Source organism: Talpa occidentalis, unplaced genomic scaffold (assembly GCF_014898055.3).
Source record: "Talpa occidentalis isolate TD23 unplaced genomic scaffold, MPIMG_talOcc4v2.1 talOcc4.15, whole genome shotgun sequence".
Lineage (NCBI taxonomy): Eukaryota > Metazoa > Chordata > Mammalia > Eulipotyphla > Talpidae > Talpa > Talpa occidentalis.
In genome coordinates this window covers 74,542,713-74,552,500 of record NW_023601543.1, presented here as the reverse complement: position 1 = coordinate 74,552,500, position 9,788 = coordinate 74,542,713, and the positions used below count along the sequence as shown (strand labels likewise).

Sequence of the window (9,788 nt, the reverse complement as noted above, 5' to 3'; positions counted from 1 at the left end):
ACTAATTACCATGACCTGTAAATTCTTCTAAACTATACAAAAAGATTGGGAGTTATTCAACCAGTCTACCAGGCTGCCTACCCTTGATACAAAGAGCAGAGGGGATAAAACAGCATCCACAGGGAGTCAAGGGAAGATTGAGAAAGAAGTGAAGAAGAATACACAGAAGACACACCAGAAACGAGCTTCCACCACTCCCCGGTCCCTGACTGAGGCTGGGGAAGACGCAAACGAGCTGGCTTAGAATCCCCAAATATTTTCCAGTGGGGTATCTCAGGGACATGTAATTATTGTCTAAGACCACATGACTGAGCTCAGCACACAGAAGAACGAGGCACTAAGAGTCAACGAAAGACCCTCTTGAAAGTCCTTCGTGATTCAACCTCAAGCACGCAGCCCCTTCACACTAGCCACGCCCCCTCCACCGCGGGTCATTCTGGGAGGCCCAGATGGTCCTGCCCGGAAGTGGGCCTCGACGACTTCCTGGTAAACGTGCTGAGGGACCTGAGGTCTCCTGAGACAGCTGTTGCCGGCAGTAATCTGAGGAAGAAGTCTGAAGACTTGCCAGGTGTGAACGTGTGATGTGTGCCGAGCGGGACAGCGAGCCCTTCCCCTCCAAACCCCAATCTCTTCCAGCCCCTCCCAAGGTGGCCAGGCGGACGCGCCCAGCGCCCCTGCTCGTGGCCCGGGAGGCCCCAAAATGGCTGCTAGGCCCCAAGTGGGTTTGCTTCCCAACGGGACCGTGGGGAATAAAGGCTTTGGTCCATGGCGGGGAGATTCTCAGGTCACTGGAGGGACATTCCCGGGCCCTGAGGAGTGACCTTCGCCTAGACAGCCCTCGTGACAACGGAGAGGGCGCCATAGGCCAGAACGGGGCCTCACGGGGTCGCGCTCCTGACGGAGGCCTGGGAGGGTCAGGGCAAATGTCTTCACTTGGTGCTGGCTCTCTCGGCCCTCCGCGAGTGTGTGGAGCCTGAGCTAGGGCAAGTGGTGGGTGGGGAAGAGGAAGGGGTGATGGGGGCCGAGAGGGGCTGGAGGCAATAAAGGATTGTGGGGAACGGCGGGAGGGAGGGTAAAGGAGGGGTGGGGAGCAGGGTTTGCGAAGGCGTGGAGACTGGGAAGCAGGGTTGTGTGTGGGACTTGGTCTGAGGGGAGGGGCAGGCAACTGGTCACCAGAGGCATGGTTTCTAGTTGGTGGGAAGAGTCGGGGTGAGGAGGTGGTCACTGCGGGAACCACTCACCCCTAACAAGAAGGACGCCTCAGAATCCCTAAACACTGTCATTCAGGGAGGTCCAGGCATTTGTGTCAGGCAAAACTGCTGCTCATTTCCCTTTGGGGTTCACAGAGAAGTGAGGGCTTTGGTCTGAGCGGCGGAGTTACACTTCAGCAGAGGGAAGAGTCTTAAATACACCCAGGGGTCAAAGAGAGCCTTGCCTGAGAACCTGCGCGAGCAGTCACAAAGGGGCCGGGGCTGGCTTGCCTGCTGCTGCTTTCCTTGGGGGAGAATCCAGGCGAATGCGGTCAGATAACACCAGACTCAATTCCTCCCGGAGCTCTCAGGTGGGGGCTCACCTTAGCAAGAGAAGATAGACCTCAAGCAAACGGGGGACACAGACTCTAGGAGACCCAAGGAGGGGGAAGTGAGTGAGGCCAGAGGGACTACCCAGGCCTGAACAGAGTTGACCAGCACATTGTGACCCGCCTGCTTCCAGCCCTTGATGGCCCAAGGCGGGTAGATCAGGTTGAGGCTCTTCTGGCTTCTGAATAGCAGGTGCCAGGGGCTGAGAGCCTTGGTGTGAAGGTGAAGCCAACAGAGAGCAGCAAGGAGGCCTGCCAGGCCTTCCCTGGAGGCCAGGTGAGGGTTGTGAATGACAAGGGAGCACTCCAACAAGTCTGGGACAGACATAAGTCAGATGTGGGTGCACTCTGCCGGGGCTGGTGGGCTGAAGCCGCTTCGGACTTCCTTCTCGTGTCATGGAAATGTGAAGTCTCCACGGCAGAGCAGGGAGGGGCCTGGGCGCCCAGGTCTTGCCAACAATGAACTTGACAATCCTGCCCATGAATTGAGAGGACACCCCACGCCAACAGAGGGGTTCCCGCTGGCAGGCTCTGCTGGCAACCCGGATACCTCCAGACAGCTGGGAGGCTGAACCCTGAGGCCACATAATCTGCCTCCACGGTTCAGTCGGACCTTGGAGAAGAAGAGCCTCATGGGGTTCTAGAGTAGTGCCCTCAGGTCCCCCCAGAAGCAGTCTTGTTCAAAGCCAAGGAGGCATCTGCTTGGTGGGGGGCGCTCACACCCTCTCATTCTCCCTCCTCCAGGTGGCCCCATCACTTACTCTGCCGCCCACACTGGTGCCTGCTCTCCCTGACCAGTGTCCTCATGCCTCGCGGTCAGAAGAGTAAGATCCGGGCCCGGGAGAAACGTCACCAGGCCCGGGAGGAGACTCAGAGTCTCAATGAGGCCCAGGCCGAGGCCCAGACCCCGGCCCAGGCCCAGGCTGCCTCAGCAGAGGAGGAGGAATCTTCTCCCCACTCCTCACCTGCTGCTGAATCTGAGGCTGCTCCCCCTGGCTCCCCTGCTGCTGATCCTCCCCAGGAGCCCAAGCAGGCCCAGGGTCCTCGCTGTCCCGATGCAGGGGCCTCGTGCCCGGGGGCCCACGAAGGTGCCCAGGGCCAAGAGGCGGCGAGCGGCAGCACCTCCCAGGCGGCAGCCGCCATGGAGACCTACCGCAAGGATCCCCTCACCAGGAAGGCCAGCATGCTGGTTCAGTTCCTGCTGCAGAAGTACAAAAGCAAGGAGCCCATCACTCAGGTAGCCTTGCTGAAGGTGGTCAAGAAGAAGTACAAGAAGCACTTCCCCGAGATCCTCAAGAGAGCTGCGGATCGCATGGACCTGGTGTTTGGCCTGGAGTTGAAGGAAGTCAACCCCAGCAACCCCTCCTACACGCTGGCCAGCAAGATGGCGATCCCCAGCGAAGAGGATTTGGTGGGGAGTGTGGGCTTGCCCAAGACGGGCTTCCTGTTGGCGCTCCTGGGCGTCATCTTCATGAAGGGCAACCGTGCCTCCGAGGAGCAGGTCTGGGATTTCCTCCATGTCCTGGGGGTGCACGCTGGCAGGAGGCACCTCATCTTTGGGGAGCCCCGCAGGTTCATCACCCAAGATCTGGTGAGAGATAAGTACCTGGAGTACCGCCAGGTGCCAGGCAGTGATCCCCCCACCTACGAGTTCCTGTGGGGTCCCAGGGCCCATGTGGAAACCACTAAAATGCAGGTGCTGAAGGTTCTAGCCAAGCTCAGCAATACCACCCCCAGTGCCTTCCCCGACCTGTACGAGGAGGCTCTGTTTGATGAGGCAGACAGGGCATGCATGCGATTCGCGGCCAGGGTTGGCACCACAGCCAAGGCTCGTGGGCCCTCTGGGGCCCAGCTCGCCAGCTCCCCCGGCACCTAGGGAGTCCTGGGGCAGCTTTTACACTCTGTGGTTGTTGAGAGCTGTCAGTGTTTTAGGTAATGGCAAGTAGTATGGCTTGGAGAGAGAAGATAATCTATTTTTCCCTGTTGTAATGAGTAACTTGTAGGTCTATTTTTTTAATAGTTCTTTTCTTTAATTTAAGGTTTATCTTGTTCATAATGTAAGTTGATTATTGTCATGGATGACACACTTCTTTCTGTTCATATTTAATCGTCAGAGTTTGTCCTTTGTAAGCAAAGTGAAAAATTTTAAATATTTTGCTGTACAAGGAGGTCACATGTTATTGGCACAGGTTTTTGTTTTTTGTTAAATGAGAACAAATCCCACAGGAAAATAGTTGGGACAATTCAGTGGCTGAACAAGGGTAAATACTGGTCATTTTTTCACTCGCCTTTTCTTATTATTCTTTGCTTATTAAAATAAATGATATATACTTGAATCAACTTGACTTATTTTTTCCTTTTATTTCTCTACCATTCGTTTGACATCTGCTTTTTGGCAGGCTACATCGGTATTACTGGGGATGATATGAAAATAATTCAAGTATGAAGTGAGAGCCATCAAATGCCCATTACCTGATCATCAGCATTGGGTCTTGGAAAGCGCCATTCCCTGGGTGGGTGGTAATTTAAGTCAGAAGGCTTGGTGGCCAGAGGATGTCATATAGGAGTGGTCTAGAGGGCCATGTCCTCAGATGTTGAATCTCAGAGTTGAGAGACTAAGTATGCCTGGAGTGGAGAACCAATCCTACTAGCTACTTGGTTTGTGGGAAAAGCAGAGAAAATCTCCATCTGAGTCGTGAATGGAAGGGGTCCTGTGAGCTTGCTCTGGGCACTTGAATATAGCGCACACAGTAAATGTTTGAGGCATGTCCAGAGAGTTTCTAAGAAGCAAAGGTGAGTGGTTCCTTGAAGTAGGATTTCAAGAATCTATTGAACTGTCACTCTTTTTTGTTTTGTTTTGTTTTGAATATTTATTTATGCATATAAGAACTGGGGTACAGGCCAGAGGTGCGGAGGGTGAGAGGATTCACCAGAGACAGAGTGGGGAACAGAACAGGCAGACTGACTGAAACACACTGCTGTGGGGAGCAGCGGGTGAGTCAGGAGAGGTCTGCTGAGCCATGTGGGTTGCTCCCTGGCCAGCTTGGGATTGAACTTGTGCTGCAGAGGCTGTGGATAGCTTCACAGTGCTGTGCTTAACCCCTTGTGCCACCAGAGAGGCCCAAACTGTCACTCTTTTCATGAGCAGAACTCATTCCATTAAAATGGCAATTTGATTAGATTATTTTGATCTAATTAAAGTAATGTGTGTCATTATTTGCCAAATTCTAAGGAAAGGCTCGATCCTTGGTGGTGATGAAATGGATGAAAGTAGGGGATGGTTTGGGTGGAAAGGAACCTGGGAAGAAGTTGCTAGTCCTTTGTGTTGCATGCAATGGGAGAAGACCACCCCACAGCTGTACTGACACAAATGCACTACTGGGAAATAGTACTCACTCTCACCTGCCCAGCAGGATATCAGCTGTAATGGAGTACTGTATTGTTTGGAGTCGCACAGTCTCTAATATTGGATGGAAATATATTTCTATGAGGGAACGTTGCTATCATCTGGGATCAAAGTGATCTTTAGTGCTACCAGCCATTCATTAAAGCACCAGACTTTGCCTGACGCTGTGCCAGGGAGTTCACATGTGTTACATATGTGTCTATAGTCCCGCATTGTAGACTTCATTAGGCTCACTTTGCTGCTAAAGTACTTGGGGTATTCTCATATTCAAGGCTGGTGCGTGACAGAGCTGGACTAGACCCTAGCTCCGAATTCCTATAGAGCCGGGTGCCACCAGTCCTCCAGTCGAGGGGCACACTTTGTGTGTGACTTTATTCATTTTCTAGGCTCATATTCCGAAATCTAAAATATTAAAAAGCAAGGCTTCAGGGCCTCCGTGGTGATGCAAGGGGTTAAGACACAACCTATGAAGCGATCCACAGCCACTGCAGCATAAGTTCGATTCCTGGCCAGGGAGCTACCTATATAGCACAGCAGACCTCTCCTGGCTCACCCGCTGCTCCTCTCAGCAGTGTATTTCAGTAACTCTGCCTGGTCTGTTCCCTACTCTGTCTCTGGTGAATCCTCTCACCTCCCGCACTTCAGGCCTGTACCCTAGTTCGTGTATGCATAAGTAAATAAATCTTTAAAAAAAAAAAAAAGGGCTTCAGACCCCCACATATTGTTTAGGAACATTTAGCTCAAGGAAAATGCAATAAAAACACCAAAATAATGCCAAGTATTGAATAAAGAAAGAGATGAAGGGATAGTGTTGGGCAACAATATCATAACCTACAAAGGAAATGTCAGTGAACCACAAAAGATCAAGTCCCTTCCTTGTAGAAAGTAAATCTATTAGAAGTCGGGGTTTATAAATGGCTAAGGCTTGCTGGCAAAGCAAAGGAAGTATTCGGGATTCGGGGTGTTTTCTTGGATAGCACGACTTGTGTCCTGGGCCCTGAGCTTTTGCTGCAGTTTCCCACCTTACTTCACCCCTGGGACTTGACTCTTTCTCTGAAAGGTTTGCAGTAGGGAGACTAATCAAGAGTTTGGAGGGATGTGGCCTTTCCCAGGAACCCTTTCATAGAAGAGGTGGGAGTTAGAATGAAGGCTGATGAATGAGGAGACAGCACCCTATAATAACTGGGGTCACAGAAAGGGTCAAGGCAGGGCCCTCACTTACACTTCTGGACATGAGAGTCTTGGTCCAAGGGCGCCCTGGGTCTGCTCTGAATGAGAGGAAACGGAACCCAGGGCCTGCCAGAAGTCCTGGTGAGGACCCTGGAACTGAGGGTACATCCCCACTGCGAACAGTAGGTCCCCAAGGATCCTCAGTCCGAATGTCATCCCCGCAGGACACTGGCAAGAAGCAGCCTCCTGTGGTGTTTCCCGACATCTCTCTGGGAACCTCATGGAATAAGTGCAGCTGGATCCCCCTTCCCCTTATTCTGTACATTGACCTTTTTGTTGGAAAATTTAAACTAAGTTAGAAAATTTAAACTAAGACCTCTCTCCCCGCCACCTCTTGTGATTCTTGTGATTTATTCTCTAACTACATTCCCTTGGGAACCATGAGAACTAATTATGTCACATCAACCAAAATTCTCTGTGCTCCCCCCCACCCCAGTGAGGTTGATAACAGCAGGGCAAGCATCTCTTGGGCATTATGGGCTCTTACCCACCAAGGAACACTCCGCTAGAGAAGATAAGACACCTTAACTCATGGTGGCTGCGCTGCCCAGCACCTCCTTGGACCTGGGAAAATGAAGCTTCTCACTCCCTTCATGTCCCCCACCTCCTCACATTCCTTTCCCTCCCCCAAGCCCCAGATAATCACAACACCCCTGCCATTCTGGGAACTTAATTTTTTCAGGGTATTAGCCCTAACTCCTTGGGGCCACCTCCAATGTAATAAACTCCTTTATGAAATGACTTTCTGGTGATTCAGAGTGTGGTTTCCTGGGTGGCAAGTGAAAGACTTGGTTTGCTTAACATGGGCTATGGTCTGTGTTTCTGCAGAGAAAGACATCCCAGCCCTGCCAGGGAACATGGGCAGAACAGAGTGTCAACTGAGGGGATCAGGGACCCCAGAACCATGCAGTGGCACAGAGATTGTTCCTACTATCAGCCCTTAGATCTTTGGGTAGGGCTGTCAGCGATGTTGCAGAAAGGGAGTTACACATGTGAGGCCCTCAGTGTGTGTGGGGGGCCACTCAAGTGAACAAAAGAAAGAATCCTAGGCCCTGCCAGAAAGCAAGTTAAGGACCTTGAGTGAGGACATAGGAAACCTTCTACCCTCAGACCTCAGAAGGCCCCTCAGAGCCCCACCCTTGCTGGTGGCCTAGGACACCAGGGCATTGTTGACAGGATGTGACATACTCAGCTTCTCCTATCGTGTCATAAGGGGTGAGGTACTTAGTCCAAGGCATATGCCTAAGGGCAGCAGTAGGAGGTGAAGGTGAATACCCTGAGGACCAAAGGTAACACATTCCCCTTAACATTGGGAGCACCATAGAATTAACTCCTCACCCTGGGCCTCAGAAGACCAAGGAAAGATATGGTTGATGAGAAGATTCTCACTTCTGGGGAGGTTTTCAGGGTGGTGCTGTCTTTCATATGGGGGACAAACCTGAGGGGGAGGGAGGGAGGAATTTCCAGACCACAACAGGGGTGAAGTCAAGGACTTAGAGACTATCCACCATTAAATAGAAAGGATAACAATAATTCCAGCCCTGCCCCTGTTTCAGTTCTAAGGACCTGGGTCAGGGCTATCAGGCTGACGTTCACCCAACACTAATTTAAATTACGAGGTCTATGGGAGGTGAAATCCCAGGGTACTAGGCCCTATGTGAAGCCAAAGTAAGGCCATTTAATGAGGTTTGAGAACGCAAAGAAGCCAGGACAGAAGACTCCCCACTGAGCAGTCAGCACAGGGATGATATGCTGAGGACCTTGGTCCTCATGGTTCCCAAGGAGGTTTGTGATGTCAGCTTCAGAGCATCAGAGGAAAGGGGTCTCCCCATCTGCCACCAGTTGACCTTATGATCCATGAATGTGAAGTAAGAGAACTTCCTCAGCCTAGAAGACTACCAGTCGCTGTTACCACATCTGTCTGAGGCAGGGCTGGCAGGAGGCAGCCTAGAACCCACACTAGCTTCCATCACAGGTTTCCCAAGAGAGCTAATCCCAAGGATCAGGAGACAGAGGTCCTGTGGGTTCCTAGAGCAGTGCCCTCAAGGGAAATGCCTTGCAGTCCAGGTGGTATTTCCATGCTGAGAATGCTCACACCATTTCAACCTTCCTCTCCAGGGCTTCTCAGCAGCTGTCCTGCCACTAACATTCCTGACCACTGTCCCTGACCATAGTCGTCATGCCTCGTGGTCTGAAAAGCAAGTCGCGCACCCATAGGAAACGCCACCAGATGCGGGCTACCTCTGATAATCACCAAGGAGTTCAGGCCACAGCAGAGGCGGCTCCTTCCACCTCTTCTGACCTGGAGGCTATTCCCCAGATAGCACCAGCTACCGGGCCCATTAGCACTTCCGAGGAGGCTCCCACAGATACTTCTGGCATAACATCTAATGAAGAAAACAACCAAGATGAGACTCATCCATATGCCCCTGAGCTCTCAAATACTGAGATGTCATTCGGCGATGTTCTGACTATGCAGACGGCAATGCTGGAGCAGTTCCTCCTGTACAAGTACAAAATGAAACAACCCATCAAGAAGGAAGATATACTGAAGATTGTCAACCCAAGGTACTTTTCCGAGATCCTTAAGAGAGCTGCTGAGCGCATTGAGGTGGTCTTTGCAGTTGACTTAAAGGAAATTGACCCCACCCTTCACTTATATGACCTTGTCAGCAAACTGAAACTCCCTAACAACGGGAGGGTGCGAGCGGGCAGGGGGCTACCCAAGACCGGCCTCTTAATGACGATCCTAGGTTTCATCTTCATGAAGGGGAACCGTGCGTCTGAAGACGACGTTTGGAAATTCCTGAATAAGATGCGAATCTATGCTGGCAGGAAACACCTAGTTTATGGAGAGCCTAGGAAGCTAATCACGAAAGATCTGGTGAAACTGAAGTACCTGGAATACCGTCAGATACCCAATAGTGACCCCGCTCAGTACGAATTTCTGTGGGGCCCGCGAACCTATGCTGAAACGAGCAAGTTGAAGGTCTTAGAATTTTTAGCGAAAGTCAACGAGACCGATCCTAGCACCTTCACAGAACAATACGAAGAAGCTTTACGGGAGGAACAAGAAAGAGTTCAAACTGGAGCTGCAGCTGTGCCTGGTGGTAGCGCCATGGCCAATGATGTCCTGGGAGCACCCAGCAGCGTCTCCCGCCCCTATTGATATTGAAGCTTGTGAAGACATCACAATAGGGATTTGAGTGGGAACTTGAAAAAATCCCACAGTACAATTTTTGAGCTGATGGAAAAGAAAAAAATAAATCATGCTCAAACTTGATTCTTCTTAGTCCTTGCAGTCTTTTGTTTTGTAAAATTAAACGATAAACTTATTAAACAATGTAGGGGATGTTAACAAGTTAGACAACTAACCACTTTCTGTTTTATTTTCCCTAACATCAACAGAGCATCTGCTCCTTGGAAGGCCCAGTACTAGTACTGGAGATGCAAAGAGAACACCATAGAACTTTAGAAAGTAGGAGCTGCAATTATATAAAGTTACTGAGATACCTTCTATGATTTATAGGCAAGGAAGAAGAATGGGTGGACAGGGAGGTGTTCCAGGGGAGA

The 9,788-nt window shown here is 51.0% G+C and overlaps 2 protein-coding genes across 3 annotated transcripts; both read left to right on the top strand.

Moving 5' to 3' along the window:
* The first annotated feature begins 530 nt into the window (after positions 1-530).
* Positions 531-3,861, top strand: LOC119246257 (melanoma-associated antigen B4-like). Its single transcript, XM_037512579.2, has 2 exons — positions 531-568; positions 2,324-3,861. The coding sequence occupies exon 2, from the start codon at positions 2,385-2,387 to the stop codon at positions 3,453-3,455; it is 1,071 nt and encodes a 356-aa protein (XP_037368476.1). The 5' UTR covers positions 531-568; positions 2,324-2,384; the 3' UTR covers positions 3,456-3,861.
* On the top strand, positions 531-9,481 carry LOC119246261 (melanoma-associated antigen B5-like). Of its 2 annotated transcripts, none has more exons than XM_037512583.2 (2): positions 531-568; positions 8,334-9,481. In XM_037512583.2, exon 2 carries the CDS (start codon positions 8,395-8,397, stop codon positions 9,382-9,384), a length of 990 nt encoding a protein of 329 aa, XP_037368480.1. In that variant the 5' UTR covers positions 531-568; positions 8,334-8,394; the 3' UTR covers positions 9,385-9,481. The 2 variants fall into 2 exon arrangements, with proteins under 2 accessions (XP_037368480.1, XP_037368479.1); XM_037512582.2 differs by lacking the exon at positions 531-568 and adding an exon at positions 7,410-7,504.
* The last annotated feature ends 307 nt before the right edge of the window (positions 9,482-9,788 follow it).

What these genes read in the sequence shown, in the direction of transcription:
- LOC119246261 (XM_037512583.2), top strand. Translation starts at nt 8,395, where the DNA reads ATGCCTCGTGGTCTGAAAAGCAAGTCGCGCACCCATAGGAAACGCCAC.
- LOC119246257 (XM_037512579.2), top strand. Translation starts at nt 2,385, where the DNA reads ATGCCTCGCGGTCAGAAGAGTAAGATCCGGGCCCGGGAGAAACGTCAC.